Source organism: Tenrec ecaudatus, chromosome 1, assembly GCF_050624435.1.
Source record: "Tenrec ecaudatus isolate mTenEca1 chromosome 1, mTenEca1.hap1, whole genome shotgun sequence".
Lineage (NCBI taxonomy): Eukaryota > Metazoa > Chordata > Mammalia > Afrosoricida > Tenrecidae > Tenrec > Tenrec ecaudatus.
The window spans coordinates 225,307,720-225,326,138 of NC_134530.1; the positions used below are offsets into that span (position 1 = coordinate 225,307,720).

The 18,419-nt window shown below is 50.9% G+C and overlaps 1 protein-coding gene across 1 annotated transcript; it reads right to left on the minus strand.

Moving 5' to 3' along the window:
- Positions 1-2,119: 2,119 nt before the first annotated feature.
- PIGR (polymeric immunoglobulin receptor) lies at positions 2,120-14,708 on the minus strand. Its single transcript, XM_075542341.1, has 10 exons — positions 14,666-14,708; positions 13,630-13,974; positions 11,554-12,195; positions 9,682-10,014; positions 8,793-9,112; positions 6,668-6,846; positions 5,557-5,678; positions 4,542-4,673; positions 4,349-4,401; positions 2,120-2,857 (listed from the first exon to the last, which is right to left on the minus strand). Exons 1-10 carry the CDS (start codon positions 14,706-14,708, stop codon positions 2,762-2,764), a joined length of 2,265 nt encoding a protein of 754 aa, XP_075398456.1. The 3' UTR covers positions 2,120-2,761.
- Positions 14,709-18,419: the final 3,711 nt, after the last annotated feature.

The following is an 18,419-nucleotide window of genomic DNA, read 5'->3' on the forward strand; positions in this document are numbered from 1 at the left end:
GGGTATAAAACCATGCTAGATTTACACACATCGGAGTTTGGGTTTCAAATGGCTTACTCTCATTCCAGGGAAAACTAGCTATGGACCATGCAGTAAAAAAACATTCCTGAGGACTGCCTGTCCGGGCTGCAGAGGAGCCCCAGGGTCTCATCAGATCAGGGACCCAGGACGCTGTCTTCAGCCAGATTGGAATGGAAACTCAATGATGAATGCCTGAGTCCTGAACAAGAGAAGGCGTGGGGAGCTGCAGCATCCAGAGCAAGGACAGGGGCAACCCAAAAGTTCTGCCCACACCAGGCAAGACAGAATAGATAGAATACAGTGATAGTTACATAATCTGGTGTCAGTTTGAGGATTAAGAGTGTAGGGGTGGAGTCTAGCCTGTCAATCAGGATATAGCCAATGGTGCCTGTGTGTGGGCATGGCCTTCTCCTGAGGATTCCGGGAACTCCTGTAGCTCCTCCTTGGAGGTGGGAGACACTCTCTCTTGGTTCACTCCCTGCAAGAGATCCCCGTGGAGAAGTCACTTGAAGAGAGGCTGAAGGAGCCACATGGAAACCTTTTCCAGGGCTGAGATTCTTACAGTGCCACTGGATCCACAAGACTTCCCAATCCACTGGTCTGGGATCTTCCTGCATTTGACGTCATTATATGTGTTTTGTGAGTCTGAAGAGGACTTTATGGATTGGTATTGAACACATGGGCTAAGATTGGTTTATGGACTTGATTTGGACTGGGCTGGGATGTTTTCTCAATTTTCAATTGCTGTTGTATATAAAGCTCTTTCTTATGCACATGTGAGTGCGTCTGCATTTGTTTCTCTAGTCTACCCAGACTAACATACATACTGTGCAGAACTCTCACCCAAAAGGAACTCTTGACACCCCCAGGTCTCAAGGAGATAGCAGGAATTAGGGGAGCTGCCCAGGGACAGGTTGGACTTTCCTTATAGGCTTTGGCATGGCTTATTGCCATACCTAGGTATCGCCTTAGTGGATAAGGGGGTCCTTTATCTAATCACTGTTCCCCCAGACAGGCTTTGGATCAACTACTCTAACATCAAAGTAGCATTTTTGCTAGCGATGTTTATGCTCTTTCTAGTTGATAAGCCTATAGAGAGGGTTTACTCATTTGATGACTTCACTTTTAATCCCCAGTTTCTTCATCTTGGAGGTTTGCCTGGAAGGACATGCAATTCAAAGTTAAATATACCATGGTTATTTGATTGAGCTTTTTTCCCCTCTTTCAAATGTCCAAGATGAGCACTGGTTGTACTTCCTTTTCGTCACACATTATGAAACCGTTCTAATCACCCTGCAGCACTAAGCTTTGGAGTAGACACAGCACCGGTCTTTTCTTCAGGGCCACCCTGGCCCCACTTTCAAGCTCTCGCACAGTCCCCTCAGCCCAGAACTGAATGGAGAGGAGACTTTGGTCTAGACACATGTCCTGGGATCTCTAAAAATGGGACTAAAGCAAAATACCCTAAAACCTTTTTCCAAGAAAGAACAGGCATGCGGGGGGTGGGGGTGGGGGGAGGGATACAGTCTGAGACATCTTGATGGAAATCATAGTGTTTCATTTTTAATTGATTTGTTAGCAAATGCCAGTAGAGAGGTGGCAGTTGAAGCACAGAGCTCAGAGGAAGAAAGACCTTAAACTTCATTCGTTGGATACCAGCCCCTCCTTGGCCTTCTCAGACAAACACCCTCTTGTCTTCCCTTCCACTCAGGGCTCTCCAAATATGAGGGGTTGTACACGCTTGTCCTTTCATCGCTTGGGCCCATGTGAGTGACCAAAAGGGAAAGTGCCAGCTTTCCTGGGGGGAGGCCTGTGGATAGTCAGTCTCCGTTCACAGTTATCTCTTCTCGCTCTCTCTCCTCCGGATTCTAAAGGGAACATTTCCCCATCCACCAGCGAAGTAGGGGCTCCTGTGGAGCGAGCCCTGATCAAAAGGACCAGACTCACTGCTGCCCAGTCAATGCTGACTCAGAGCGGCCCTGCAGGGCAGGGGAGAACTGCCCCTGTGGGTTTCCAAGACTGAAACTCTTTATGGGAGTAGAAGGCCCCAGGAGGAGACCCCAAATCTACTGTTGACATGGTTCTATCCCCACTCGCGCTCTGGAGAAAACCTCTTCAGACCCCATTCTTCCTCTTCTGAAAATGGTAAGAAGAGGTGCATACATATAGGGTGCGATATGAACCCTCTATGAAAGGACTCCAGAGAGTTAGTGTTCCTCTCAGTAAGGGCAGAGGTGGGCTGGGTCTGCATGGGGAGAGTTTGAACCGAAGCACACTAAAAGGAACTTTGGCTTTCACAGACTCACTGCCTTGTGACCTGTCTTACAGGCCAGGAAAGAAGGAACTGAAGGCTGAAGCCAGGGCGCTAATCTGACTGGCGTCCTGTGACAAGGATGCATAACAGTCAGTCCTAAGGGACTGTCTTTACTGGTACCTTCTCCTTACCCATCAGTCTCCCCTCTTTCTGAGAAGTCTGAGACGTTCATTCTCCTTCCATGCCTTAGGCACGTTCATCATACGTGAGCTCCAGGTGGGTGCAGTCCCCACACCACTCTGCCCAAACAAGCACGGTCAGACCATGAAGGAGAGGGCCACCCAGCCTCTGGGGACAGAGAGGAAAGGTCTAGCGGAGGCAAGAGTGCAGGCGGCAGGAAGTCCCTGGAGTTGAGGGCCCTGAGATCAGCATGAATCAGAGTGATCCTGAGGTGATTGTGGCGGGCGGAAGGAGGCGGCACACGGCTCAGGCATCACTGGGGCCGGCTTGGACATTCTCGGCTATGTTCCTGGACTGGAGCAGGAAGGCAGTGTAGGCCATATCGGCTTCCTCCTTGGAGGACTGGGGGAGCAACAGAACAGGAGTCAGTGTGGGGCACTGCTCAGTGCTGGGTGTGGCTGGGGCTAGTGAGGAAGGGGTGGTCACCAAATATTCTGAATACATAATCTTGGGCCCAACCAGGGTGGGAATCCAGTACTCCTACTCAGGCCCCCTGGTCACCAAGAGGGACTGATTTTGAGAAATGGAAAATTGAGGCCTCTAAAAATAGCTCCCGTTGTCTCACTACCTCCTTCTGACACTCGGAGTGGAACCACCTCTGTGGCCTGGGCCTGTCCCCGGAAGCTCTGCCCACACAGTCCCCGGGTCAAGGTGGCAAGGCTGGTGCTAGACACAGAGCATGTGATTTTTCTTGCTCTCCCAACCCAGGAAGGTCGCTTTCTAGCATCATGACGCCGAGAGGAGAAGGCCAAGTGTGGGACTGATTCTCGCATGTGCTGCTATGGTGAGGGAGAGCAGGCATGATAAAAAGCCCACGTGCCCCAGGCTTAGAATTATGAGGAGTTCTTCCGAGGGTCCCTGAAGCTCAGTACGAGGGCAGGGTAATGCACAATCCAAAGGCACAGATAGCCTTGTTGGGGGTTAAGGGATTATGACACTTGGATGGGACAGAGGAGGACTTTTAGTGACTATCAACTTGGCCACCATGAGCAACATCTTTCAGCACCGCCCCCCTCCCTGGAAGGCTGGTCCTGAACAAACCTACAAGCGAGGGCAGGTGGCCTGAGCCGCCTTTCCCACAGCCTAGGACAGTGGTTCTCAACCTGTGGGTTGCGACCCCTTTGGAGGTTCACCGACCCTTTCACAGGGGTTGCCCGATTCATAAAAGTAGCAAAATTGCAGGTATGAAGCAGCAACGAAAATAATTTTATGGTTGGGTGGTCACCACCACATGAGGAACTGTATTCAAGGAAGGAAGAGGATCACTGGCCTAGGATGAAATGTCCCGTTAATCCACTTAGTCTTGAGATTTGATCTGCTCGCCCTGGGGCCACATCTCCCACACGCTCGCCTTCCCTATCCCAGTCTCTGTCCCTCCGGCAAGCTTGCTGTGGTTGGTGCTGCAGACTCAATTGTCAACTAGACGGAATCCAGGGGCTCCGTAGAACCGCTCCCTAGGCTATTCTAGGCTGCCATCTTTCTGGGAGCACACTGCTCACCAAGTCACTGAGTGGCTTCAAGCCACCCAGCTTTCGATTAGCCCGGTGGCAAGAGTTGGGGCGCGGGGCAATAGCGTGAGAGTGAGTCAAATGAACGCATACACCACCAGAGCTTCAAAAAGCCTATAAATGCAGTTCATCTTCTTCCTCATCCTACTCTGCCTCAACCCCCAACAGCCAAGCCCTTCTCAATAAGAGTTGCCTCCCGCTCATACCATAGTTTCTGGCATGGGGCCCCACTTTGAGGTCCTTTTTCCTGCTAGTCTAACTGCAGTCCTTCGTGCTGCCTTTCCTGCCACACAAATGGAGCCTGCCACCCCTGGCTCACCCTTACCCGTTTGGCCTTCTTGGGGTCTTCGCTCTGCAGGTTGCTCTCCACGGCGCCCTCTGTGGTGGCTATGAGATATGAATAAGGAGACGGAGACAGATTAGGCCTCGCTAGTGGATCATACCACCCCAGCGATGGGGAGTCCCTTCCAGCTCTTTCCCTTTGGGGTGCTGAACACTCCCTCGAGTAGGGCACATACCATCCTTGGTCCCTAGGGACGTCTCGTGAGTGATTGGAGAGACACCTTTGTTGTCATTGGCGCCCAAATCCCTGGAGTTCTCCAATTCGGACATGCTGATATCGGTCCTGTAGCTTCTAATTGAAATTCGATCTACCCAAGAGAAAGAAATGTGGCCATCAGGGTGGGTGGGATGTGAGGATGAGACGCTGCCAGAGATGCTGCACTTCTGGGGAGGAACTGGCCAAGATAGCTGAAATGGCGCTCACTGCTCATCCATGACTCTTATCTGATCCAGACGGAGAGGATTTTTGGATTCTCTGCGTCTCCGCCCTAGACCCTTTCTATGAGTAACGTGGACTTCATCAGTCCTGGCTTCTGTTTGTTCCTCAGTGACCGTTCAGTACACGATGCCTCCTTTCACCCCAGTCCCAGCCAGCAGCGGTGGGTTTCATGAGGCCTGCTTTGAGCGATGAGAAAACTGAGGGTTGAAATGAGTGCTCCCCCCCCCCCCGTCACGCAGCCGTTTAGTTCATTTTCACACCCCTCCAATCCTCGTTTCCTTTCCCTGGGTTAGCCTGCCTTAGAACCGAGACCCGGAGCATCCGAGATGCCCTCCAAGAGACAGTCTTCAGAGCAGTCACCGGTTGTCGAGTCCATTCCAGGCCCTGGTGACCCCACGTATTACAGGGCAGGACAGTGTGCACCCCAGGGCTTCAGGTCTGTGATTTCCCGAAGCATCCCTCCCTCCACGCCTGTGTTCTGAAGCATCCTGGGTGGGTTAGAACCTCCAATCTTGGAGTGAGTAGTGGAGCACTGAGTTGCCGGTGCCACTCAGGGGCTTCTACTATTTGGACTGCAGTGCTTTGCTTAACTGGGGGAGAGGTGGGGCTTTGTCTGACTCCATCCTCCTTCCCCAGCTTCTGTTATTTTTACCTACAAAGAGCAGAGACTACGGCTGCCTCCTCTAGGGGCAGCAGAGCCAGGACAGGGGGTTCAAGGGTTGAGGTGGGCAGGGAGCATCCTGGGAACTCACCCACATTCCTCCTGTGCCGGGCTCTGAGGACTCCCACGACTGCAGCACCCACTGCCAGCACCAGGGCCAGGGGCACCAACGTGGAGACCAGCACCGTGGAGCTCCCACCTTGTCTTCCAGCGCTGCAAAAGGGATTACATTCGTTCATTGCTGAGCGAGAAGCCCAGCCCAGGGTCCTAGGATGTGCTGTTAACACTGGTTCCTTTTCTCCTACGTTGGTTTACTCCCATCTAATCTCACTGCCATTGAGTCGATGCCAACTCTTAGAAACCCTAAAGGGCAGGATAGAAACTGCCCCTTCGAGTTCCTGAGACTGTAACTCTTCACAGATCAGAAAGTCCCGCCTCTGTCCCATGGGTCAGCTGGTGGTTTCAAACTGCTGACTTTGAGGATCGCAGCCCAGTGTGTAACTCCCATGCCACCAGGGCTCCCTCCCTTCTAATACAGTCCCTAGCTCAGTTCTTCCCAGAAGCTTTCTTAGCTCCGTCAAAGCCAAGGCCCAGCCGTTCTCTGCATCCTAATCCTGAGGCGGTGAACTGAATTGTCAACACGGTCTGTGATGGACTGAAGTGGGTCTTCCTTGGTGCTCCCCGTCCCCAGTAGGTGCTGTAAATCCTGCTCTGGGGACACAGTTCTACCCAGGTCTTCAGTTGTATTAATGAGGCTCTTTCAGCAGAGTGTATCTGAAGTCTAACCATCTCTGACGCACAAAAGGAGCAGATCAGACAAGGAAGGACAAACAAGGGAAGAGACGTGGCCGTATGGAGGAGAAGGTCAGAGAAGCAGAGAAAAGGTGTTGCCCCCAGAGCCGGCAGAGCAAGCGAGCCTCCCCCTAGAGTTGGTGCCTTGAACTCAGACTTCTAGCCAGCTCAATGCTGAGACACCAAACTTCTGTTTATTGAAACCAATCGCTTGGTGTCTCTCTCTTTTAGCCATGCTAGAGAACAAAGCCATGGCTTCCACCACAGACCGTGAGTAAGAAGGTGCCCGCAGAGCGAGTAAGGGCAGCCCCCATCATTTAAGAGGGTACAGACTTTCCTCCCTGGGCCCTGCTGGCCAGCCTCAGCCCCTAGGACGTTCCCCATCTGCAGAGCCTGCAACCCTTCCTCACCTGCCGGCACTGGGACGGCCGTCAACCCTGCTGTCACCAGCCGGCTCTACAAAATCCTCATTCACAACAAGCTTGGGGTCCAGAATGGCCTTGTTGCCAAACTCCCGGACATCGGGTTGCACCACCTCGTCACCAGGAGCGGCATTTGCTTTGCTGATGACGTCATGGAATCCTGGAGCAAAGTAGAGGAGGGGGAAGGAGAGTTTGTTTAAAAAAAATTTTTTTTTCCTCTTTGAGCCTAGAGGGAGCCCTGGTGGCATAGTGGTTATTTGTTGGGCTGCTAACCACAAGGTAGGCAGTTTGAAACCGCCAGCTGCCCTGCTGGAGAAAGATGAGGCTCCCACAGGGGCAGTTCTACTCTGCCCTGTAGGATCTCTATGAGTCAGCACTGACTTGATTGGGGGAGGGTTGTTTTTGCTTTTGAAGTTAGGGAGTGTAAGGATTGGGGCTTCATTAGGAATCCCAGGGTCCGGGGTGTAGCGCCAGGCTGTTGATGTGGGACCTAGGACGTCATTAGGGATACAGGAGAGAGAGTCTTCTCGCGATGGCCACAAATGATCTCTTCCCCGCTATTGCACTCATTTCCAGCTGTGAGGTTCCATCATAGGTCCAGCTGTGCATACAGTCTGACCTGTCACTAAAACACAGCCTGGAAACCCTGTCCAGGCTTCTTGCCTGTTGCCTTGGAGTGGTGGTGCTTCCCCCTGGTGGCGCTTTGTAAATGATCCCCAGTGGTGAGCCAGACCAGCTGGAACAACCACACAAGAGGGCTTTCCCCCCTTCTGCTTTGGGCCCGATTCAGACTCATGGTGACCCCTGTGTGTCAGAGTAGAACTGTGCTCTGTGGGGCTTTTCATGTTTGGGGTTTCTAAAGCAGCGTCCCAAGCCTTTCTTCCCAGGCAGACACTCCTCCAGCCTTCTGACTAGCAGCTGAAGGCAGTAACGGCTTGCACCAACCAGAGACTGCTGGAGGAGTCTAGGGGAAGCTACAAGAGAAGGCCCACTGCCTTCAAGCCCATTCTGATTCATAGCCACCCTGTGCAGGCTTTTTCCAAGAATGAAATCCTGCCAGAAGTAGACAACCTCGTTGTTCTTCCATGGAGCAGCTAGTGGACTTGAACTGCTGACCTTGCAGCTAGCAGCCCAATGCTTATCCCACAGTGCCACCACAAGGTTCTTCTTCTTCTTTTAAACATTCTATTAGGGGCTCCTACAACTCTTATCACAATCCATACATACATCAATTGTATAAAGCACATCTGTACAGTCTTTGCCCTCATCATTTTCAAAACATTTGCTCTCCACTTAAGCCCTTTGCATCAAGTCCTCTTTTTCCCCCTACCTTCCCACTCCCCCCTACCTCATGAGTCCTTGATAATTTATAAATTATTATTTTGTCATATCTTGCCCTGTCCGGTGTCTCCCTTCACCCCCTTTTCTGTTGTCTGTCCCCCAGGGAGGAGGTCACATGTAGATCCTTGTAATCGGTTCCCCCTTTCCAACCCACTCACCCTCTACCCTCCCCGTATCACCCCTCACACCCCTGGTCCTGAAGGGATCATCCGCCCTGGTTTCCCTGTGCCTCCAGCTCCTATCTGCACCAGTGTACATCCTCTGCTCTATTCAGACTTGCAAGGTAGGATTCCGATCATAGTAGTTGGTGGGGAGGAAGTGTTTAGGAACTAAAGGAAAGCTGTATTCTTCATCGGTGCTACATCACACCCTGACTGACTCATCTCCTCCCCTAGACCCCTCTGTGAGGGGATCTCAAGTGGACAACAAATGGGCTTTGGGTCTCCACTCTGCACTTCCCCCTTCATTCACTATGGTAAGAACAGGGTCCTTCTTTAGAGGCTTAGGAACTCTATATGGTTTGAAAAGAAAACTGTAGGATGTGTCTTGAAGCTGCGACTAGATAGCAAGCACACTATTTTTACTTAGCTCTGTATGTTTACTTGGGGTGCCCTGTTGGAGGGCTGACTGAGGCTATATGTGGGCCAAATCCCCTGGCACCCCAACTTGTTCCATCAAAGCTTAGGGTCCCCTGTGACTGAGAAGTCATTAAAGGGTGCTGCTGCCTCTGGGGCCTTGGGGGCATTGGCCTTGCCCTTGGAGACTCACTCTCTTTCCTCTCCAATACGGTCACATAGACAGCCGCAGTTTCTCCGTAGTGGTTGCCTTGCTTCACTCCGCACCAGTACCAGCCCTCATCGGCCTTCTGGGCTGATTTCAGGGTTAAGGAAATGCGCTGGTTGTTCAGGTCGCAAGTCACAACGTCCTGGCTGGAGCCTTCTTCTTTGCTGGGCAGGGTCCGGCAACCCGTGTTACTCCACTTGCACCAGTATTTTTCATATGCGTAATACTTGCATGAATAGTTGCAGGAGAACGTCAGATCATCTCCCTCCGAAACCCTGAGAGCCTCCGGCACCTGTAGGTTGGGCTTTCCTGGAGCTAGGAGGAAGGAAGAAACAGACACAGGAGTTGGTACTGGTGGTACTAAAGAGATGAGACTTAGGTTGGAGACCTGTGCCCATAGTCCATTTTCTCTAGGGGTGGCATCGTAAAGGACGACGGTACATTGAAGACATAAGAGATGCCATGGCCAGGGGAGGGGTGTTCTATCTAAGAATGATCACTGATGACCACCAGGATTCAATCCATGGTCTGTTACGGACACACAGAACCTAGTCATTTAACTTGTGCAGTCCTTTCGCTTACTGTCTCTCCTAGACCCAGTACCATGGGCAACACACAATACTCTATTTCAGGTCGTGCTGTATCTAACATAAAGGAATAGGAGGTGCTATAGGTGGGAGCATCAAGGGTGCAGACGTGAACAGGTAAAGGTACTTGTTACGGGCGTGAAGAAGGTAGGTGCTCTCCTGGGGATTGTCCCATAGAGCACAGTGTCAGATGGAACTGGAGGAGGAATGGGGGTTGGGCGGAGGGTGACACCACTGCTAACTGGAGGGCTTCTGAGTCTGTCTTCCCCATCACTGTGGTTTGACTCTTACCGTCAACAATCTTTAGCTCCACAGTGGACCGCCAACGGATATTGCCACTGGTCAGACACCAGTAGAACCCAGCATCCTGGGGGGTGAGCTGGTTGAGTATGACTGTGTAGGTGCCATTGCCTGGCTCTTCAAAGAGCACCAGCCTGCCCTTGTAATCTTGGCTAACCAGCCCCGTACTCTCCACCAAGAGTGGGCAGATGCCATTCTTATTGTCTTCCCAGCGGCACCAATACTTCAGGGTGTTGCTTTCCTTCGGGTTGTAGGGACAGCGCACTGACACAGAGCCTCCGGCCACACCCTTCACCACAGACAGAGTTTGGGGAATGTTGGTCTCTGGAAGCATACAGAAAGGTGAGATGAAGGATACAACATACTAATGATCTCCCTTGCTTTTTCCCCAACCAAGGGAGGGTGTGTAGTTTATACTAATCACCTTCCTCTCTTCAGATAATGAGCAATACTTTCCAAATGGCCCTGCACCTGTAATGGAAGCCACGAGGACTAGACTCCAGGGGCCTTAACTGCCAGCCCGGTAACTCCCTCTCTTTCCTCACATTAGTCAGAGTACAGAATGGAGAGGGTTGAAGGAGAAACAGCCACCCTTCAATTTCTTCTTTTTCTTATTTTAACGGCTTTATTAGCACTCGATCCACAAGGGATACAATTCAATAATCCTATCCTATCAAGGGAAGCTGTGCAAGCAGCACCACATTCCACTCTAGAACATCTTCTTCCTTGTGCTCATTGTTGTTCATGTAATTTTCCCCCTAATTGCGGCAAAAATAGACACAACAAAGCCTTCTGCATGTATAATTCAGTGCCATTGATTATACTCTTCATGTTATGAAACTATTATTGATCTCCTTTTCCAAATTGTTCCACCATCGTTAACACAAACTCAATGCCCCCTAAACAACTACTCTTTCTCCTTCACCCATGGTAACCGCTGGTCAAGTTTGGTTTTTCCTTCTTTTTTAAAAGTAGTGTTCTTGATATGAGATTCACATATCATATACTTACCTGGTGAAATCCCCTCTAACAAGAGTTCTATATGCATCATCACAGTCAGTTGTGGTGTTCCCTCCCTCCCCCACCCCCACCAACCCCCACCTTTGGTTTCTTACAAAACTAACTTTCTGTTTGAAATTTTGTCTACTTCCTCATCACACTTCAAAAAAAAAAAAGGATTTGGATTTTATTCAAATGCTCAGTATGCATAGATAAGTTTAATTATCGAGGGCCCCCAAGGAGCACCTCAAAGTAGCCAGCAATGCATTCCACTGAGAAGTAGGGTGGTGGGCTGCAGGTATGGGGCGAATCTACGAGGACCCAGAGCTGTCCAGAGAAACAATGGACAGGGACTATAAGTCCCTTAAAGAAAAGTTGGGTCTACAACTGCTCTATTTGGTGCTTCTCAAGCAGGCAACTCTCTGTAGAGGGCTCCTGCATGAGTGGACGCAGGGATTCAATTACTTAGCATGTTGAACATTCTTCTGTGTAGAGCGAAATAGGGTAACAGGTAATCCATACTAAGAGATGTTGGGGCAGAAAATATAGGGGTCTACTTTTAAAAAGATCCTGGGCATTGAAAACCTTACGTAGTGCAGTCTTCCTCTGACACACATGGGGTTTCAATGCATCAGAATGGATTCGACAGCAACTGACTTTTCCACATAAGGCAGAGGCATGTTGGCTAGCTCTCCTTCCTGTGTGATTCATGTCATCACCAGCTCAGGGTCCATCAGTGAGTGGATGTCGTCCACTGACTAATGAACGTCGATGAATAGACACACACCTAGTTCATGCCACAAAGAACAAAGGTGAGCTCATCAGCTTGCCCTCCCCTTCTTGCTCCCCACTCCAGAGTCTCACCCTCATTGACAAAGAGCCGCCAAGCTTGGAAGGGCCAGCCTGGCTCCAGCACACCATCCGAGTTGGCTCCGCACAGGTAGTGCCCCGCATCCTCCTTCTTCAGGCCTGTGATCAACACACTGAACAAGCCATTCTTGTCCATGGGGGTGAGCAGGATCCTGCCTTGAAAGTCTGGTGCCTTCTTTCCCAGGGTGTTTATGACTATGTCACAGCCATCCTTGTCATTTAACCGACACAGAAATTTGGGCACGTGTTCCATCTCAGAGCCCAGGTCACAGTCCAAGCTGATGGAGCCCCTAAGGTCTCCATAAACCAGCTCAGGCTCTGGCTTCAGCACTTGGAGATTAACATTTCTTTCTTCCTGCCCAGCCTTACAGATATACGTTGCAGAGTCATCAGGACGGAGTTGGCTCAGGGTGACGGTGAACAGTAGTTGGCTTGTACCTGGTACATGAAGGCTTACTCTGCCTTTGTACATTGGGTTCGTGTTCAAGGAGTCAATGATGTGCACGGAGTGATCACCAACCTTCTTGTACAAGCCCTTTGTACGGGGGGCGTTCTCAGCCTTGAAAGGGCACTGGAAGGTCACACTTCCACCCACATTCTCTGTGTAGACTGACGTGTTGGATGAGGGCTCGCGACCTGCAGGATGAGGTGGGGGACACAAGTGGTGATTCCACCTCTCTGCAATCAAGAACTACTCACTGTTCCTGATAAGGGCGTGGGTGTGTCTGTCATCCAGAATGCCCTCTTCCATCGAGTCTGTTCCCACTCACGGCCATCCTATATGGGATTTCCAGGCTGTGGATCTTTATAGGAGCAGACAGCTTCATCTCTTTCCCACAGAGCAGCTGCTGGGTTTGAACTGCTGACCCAGTGTTAACATCCCAATGCTTACCCATCAGTGCCTGCTTGAATGATGCTTGAATGAGGCCTTCTCCATGAAGCTGCCCTCGGATTAGCTCTGATCTCTAGTCTCTCCCTCCTCTCTGCTCTCCCAACACGTTCATTGGACTCCCTTATTATGTCCAATCTTGTGCATAGCTCATTGCATTTCTCCCTGCTTTCCCCATAGTCTGGAAGACTCTGGAAGGAAAATGCACCTTTTGCTCCTCTTGACTCTCTGGACCTATGTCTAACCATCGCAGGTGCCCAGAGCAATGAATGTTGATGAATGAACACAATGAACATTGGTACCAGGGTGGCAAATTGTAGCTCGTTGCCATAGAAGCTTCTAAAAATTCCCACAGTCCAAACATGGGATGAGCTGTTATGCAAAGTGGCAACCTCCCTGGTCTATAGTGTTTAATTCAAGGCTGCAGACAGTCTACGCTGTTCTTCTAGAACATTCTATTTAACGTGAATACCCGGTCCCCCTCTGCTCTAAGACCCTGTAATTCTAGGAACCTCCATCCTCACCCGAATAAATCCTTGATCGATCCCACAAACACACAGTGTCTTCTTCAAAATCTCCCTTAGGACTCTCCTTTCTTCTCAGTTGCCTTTGACTATCTAAAATTCCCTTGCTTTTGAATCTTCATCAGAAAGACCTTTCTTATTTTTTTCTTTCTCTAAAGTCGGACAGGCTTGTTGCATGCTCTATCTCTTCAGGACCTTGTTCTGTGGGAGAGAACTGATCGTCTGCTTTATACTAACAATGTCAATGGGCTAACAGATCCCAGATAACAAAAATGCATCTCATGGAGAGTATGTTCCTGGCAAAACGTTATGGCTCCTGCTAAACCCTCTCACGGACACTTTGGTGTCCTTACGTTCACAGGCCTCTTGTCCTATCTTTAGCAAATGCTAGAGAGATTCTCTTTCTGCTGTCTTTTTAAACTAGGGCCTCAGTAGAGTCGTGGAAGGACACGGCCCTCCCCCAAACCTAGGGAGGTCGATTCCTGCCCCTGTGTTAGCCCCGTATGTCTCCTTCTCATCAGTGTATTATGAAAATTCCTTGCCTCTAGTGGATGGAGAGAACAGGTCTCTCTAGAAGTGCTTCCTTGAGCCATCCCATCACCCCTGAGGTCACTCCCTCTCCCTTTCCATGGAAGCCCAAGGACCCCGAGTCCTTACCTTTGTTGATCTCCAGAGTCACATCAAAGGACAAGCCTCGGTTATTGACACCCACGCCGCACTTGTATGTCCCAGAGTCACTCTGTGTGAGGTTCATAATGTCCACCACAAACATGTTGTCCTCCGGGAAGTTGGTCAGATTGGCTCTGCCCAAATACTGCTTGGAGACGAAGCCCCCTGAGGAGATGAGGGTTGTGCATGCGCCCCTGGACTCCTGCCGGCACCAGTACTTCCGGCCATGCCGGTTGACAGAGGTGCTTGGGTAGTAGCACTTGATGGACGCTGAGCTGCCTTCCGTTCTACTCACCTCCTGGGGCCCAAATATGGGACTCTTGGCAGCAATCACTGTGGAGAAAGAGGACAGGTTTTCTGAGGCCCTTGGGAGGCAGTCTCCTGATGACATACAGAGAACGCACCTTGACAAGATAAAAAATTTCCAACTGTCTCATGGGTGGAACATTTAGCCTATATGACATCTAGGCCCTTGTTGGAATTGGTAAAAACAACGGATAGGTTACTAGTAAGTAAGTTATATATGAAATTCATTGCATGATACCCACTTCAAGGGCAATGAAAGAGCAAACCATAAAATGTATATTTCCCATTAAAAAGTTATCAACGCCACCTTTGTAGGATGTTCTGTCTTTACGTGTGCTATTTATGTTAATTTCTAAAAAGGCTTTGTAAATTATTCCCTTTTTTTTAAGATAAAAATGTTGAGAGCCAGGAAAGATAAGTGACTCTTCCAAAATCCCATAACAAATCACAGAGATGCTTGGTCCTGGGGGGCAATGCCTGTCTTATCTCCAGGGAAGACATCAGACCCCCAGCCTGGCAAGCAGGCATTGGCCCTGATCCTCACCCCTCACCATCTCTTTGTAGACTGGGCCTCTTTCTGCCCTGTCTGTGTGCACATGTGCTAAGAGGAACATCCCTGGGGATGGATCATGTTTCAAAGACTCCCGGGAACTAGGTGGTGGAGGGGTGGGTGAAGGTTGGAGAGCTACCGGGAGTTGGTCCAGACTGGCAGACGCACCTGGGAGAGCTGTGAGCAGTTGGTAGAGGAGCAAGGGCATCATGGTGGATGGCTCCTTCCAGGGCTAAGCAGCCCAGGTGACTTCCTGTGTGAGATTCTGGAAGACAACAACCACAGGGGATGAAACACCTCGGTCTCCCCGGGCTCGTTGGCCTCGGTGTTCCTGTAGCACTTGTTTGTGTGCCTCCAGCGACGGACATTCAACAGACATTCATCCTGCTGCATGGGTGGATGCAGGGCTCCAGCTTCCCCCTCCCTCTACAGCACGTACTGTTCCTCACTCATTAAAAGTACATGTTGTCTTCCCAACTAAGCTGAAAACCCCTTGGGATGAAGACTTCTTCTGTCGCACACCATGCCCCGCCCCCCACCCCCATGAGGCCTGGCCCTGGGCACACCCTGAGATCCTAGGAACAACCCTCTGACTGCTTGTGTCTCAGCCAGTGGCAGCCCCAGCTGATTCGGGGCCCTTTTTATGCATTCCTCAGAGGCAGAGGTGGCTGGCATGCTTTCTGAGTCCAGAGGGACATGCTGAGGCCCCTGGTGGAGGACTCAGAAGGTATTAGGGTCGTAAATGTAATTGTCCTGATAACCACCATTGATTGTTCTCCTACCATATCCTAGATCGGATCCAGGCAATCTCTCAGTTAGGCTTTATACGCGTAAACCCTAGGAGGTGTGAGGCGGAGAGACCCGTCCACAGGACGAGGAAATGAAAATGGAAAGATTAAACACTTTCCTCAAGGTTACGCGGGAATTAGGAGGTAGAGGTGGAGGTGGGGCAAAAAGATGAAAGCCAGATTTGTCTGACTCCAAAGTCCATGTTCTTAACCTCTCCCGCTGTGCTGCTCGGAGTTTCAAACAGAGGCATGCTTATACCACATGCTTGCTCCCATTCTTTGTAGCGCCTCCTTGGCTTATCAAAGCATGATGATTAACACCACTTCACCCGAGCCTTCCCTTTAAACAAGACAGGAGAGATTTACTTGGGACGGTTTACGGATGAGAAATCTACCACTGAATCACTGCTACCATAGAACTCCCGTCTTCCCCGCTGGCGACTCAGGCACGATTCCTGGTCAGTGCACCTCAGGAGCAGCCACCCCTGTCTGCCAGAGGTGTGCGTCTTATATGACGAAAAATAGGCTTCAGTGAAGCTTCCAGAGGCAGAGACAGACTAGGAAGAAAGGCCTGGCGATCTCCTGCCAAAAACGCACCCCATGAAAACGCTATGGACCACAAGGGTCTGATCTGTGACCGATGGCGGGGCTAGTGCAGGAGCAGGCAGCATCCCATCCCATTGTGCAGGGGCTGGCTCAGAGTGGGAGACAGCCCCCTGGCAGCGAGCAGTGACACATGCATCAGAAAACCAAGATCTGAAGATGCTGGGTGTCTTTGCCCGAGGTTTCCCAAGACACTCAGCTCCGGTGGGAGCGTTAAAAAAAAAAAATGGAGGTGCTCTGGCCTCGGGTCTCCTGCCTGGTTAGACAAGGGCAGACCATGGTGGAGACGACTGCAAGATAAGACTATGTCTATGGTGCCTGTGGGGACCCTGTCACCATTCTGGTCTTGGCCTAAGGCTGGGGAGGGAGAGGGTCTCAGTGTTCACCCTGCCAGGCAGCTTTTATCAGACACGAACCATGAAATGGTTGCACAGACTTGACAAAGAGAGTGTTAAAAAGAGAAAGCGCAGATAAGAAGCCATGGGCAGTCATGAGTGTCCTTCATGATAAGGAAGCTCTAAGGAAGCCAGGCGCAAGGCCCCCAGCACATGACACCCCCTCACCCTGCCAGACCTCCCCCGATTACCTTGGCCTCTGCTCTCTCCTCTCAGAAACACCCTGGACTAGCTCAAGCGAAAGGCAATAGAATTGTTTATCTTGGTTTGTTCTTCCTCTTAGGGGATTTCCCCGTAAATCTCTTTTATTTCCTTGTGGAGACAAAGACATTCTGTTCCTTCATTTCCCTGGAAGACTAAGGGGCCAGGAAATGGGCAAGTTGGAGGTGGTGTGGCAGATAATGGGGGTCAGGTGGCAGCTTGCGCCTTTTTGGAGTCCAGTCAATAGTTCCAGACCTTTCACACCGGACAAGGATTAACTCCTGCAGCAGGGCCTGAGCCAGATGCCGGAGTCAACCCCAACTTAGAAACACCAAGACACACAGTTGGGGAACCCCTGAGCAAGTGGAAGGTTCCCATGTGGAAGGAGCGATCAGAAGGCAGCGCAGCAGTAGATGCTCAGCCAAGAGCGGTCCAGTTGGAGATGGCTACAAGAGGGAAGACGGGGTCAGAATTGCTTTCTCTCCTTCTGCCAATGGCTTTCCTGTTTCTACACACCTGCAGGGGATTAGCATGAAGAGGAGGTCTGGAGGGAGAATAGGTGTGTGTACCCAGGACCCTTTGCACGACCCCAGGCCAGGATCGAGAGCCTCAGGCATGTACAGATGGAAGGGCAAATTTAGAAGGGAAAGACCTTGACGAGGAAACTCCGAGGCCAGTCCTGCGCAAGCTAGTGAGAGAGAACAGATGTCTACGCTCTGTGGAGCCGGGCATCATTGCCCCAAGCTAGACACCGAAGCACGATTTCTCTGCTGGAAATGGAAAGGCCCTGTGCTTGGGGAATCATGGGAGACCATTTCCTCTCAAAACCAGAACTTCCTCCCACGGCCAAGAAATTCGGGCCCGGGAGGCCCCAGCTCCAGAGTGGCTGGAGTGGGGTTGAAAAGATTTTCCTCAAAGAAAGGAGGAAGGAATGTATGCCTCTTAGGTATCTGCTATGTGCCGGCTTAGGAATTCTGGCAGCGTAATGAGCTAAGCAGCGGGCTGCTAACAGAAAAGTCGGCGAAAGATGGCAGTCTGCTTCTGTAGAGATCTATAGCCTTGGAAACCCCAGGGCCCAGTTCTCTTCTCTCCTGCAGGGTGGCTGGGAGGCAGAACGGACTCGAAAGCAGCGAATGCATATGTGGAAGGCTTGGCTTTGCTCTTTCCTCACATGATCTCATCCATCATCACAGAAACTCAAGAGGAGACTACTCCTCTCTCTGTGCGGCTATGGGACAGCTAGGGACTACAGGACACTGAAGGGCCACCACCCCATTCCCAAATGGCATTGGTAGTTCGGTATCGTCTCACCTTCCATGTGGGAAGACTCGGGTTTGGGGCCCAACCACGGTACCACACACATGTACAGTCATCATCCATCTGTCCGTGGAGGCTTGTGAGGCTTGCTACGATGCTGAACAGGTTTCAGCAGAGCTTACAGACGAGGAGAGGCTAGGAAGGGTGGGGCCAGGCAGCACTGTGTTCCGCTGGGGTGACTCTGAATTGAGGCCTGACTAGATGAAGCTAAGTACAGCAGCAGCCCATTGTCCTGCCTGGTGTTCGCAGGGCAGTTCCTTTTACAGAGATACACAAAGCCACCCTTTCTCTTCCTGAAAGCAAGGGTCGCTTTTCACCACGGAGACGGAAACGTTCCAGATCAGTCTCGGCTTAGCAAGCTAGCGACCCCGTGGTATTCATAACATGCATCCACATGACTGTGGATTGAGGCAAGGGTTTGTGTAGAGGGTTTGTCTTCTAAAATCAATCCAGTTTGCTCTCTTTCAGTAAGAGCGGCTGGCCACCACAACTCAGAGCCCAAGCCTATGACTTCTCGTCTCCTTTGCCAGAGGGCGAAGGTCCTGGCTTGCCTTTGGGTGGGCTATGTGATCTGGTACCTCCATGACAACGCTGGCCCCACCATTCTGCCTGGCACAT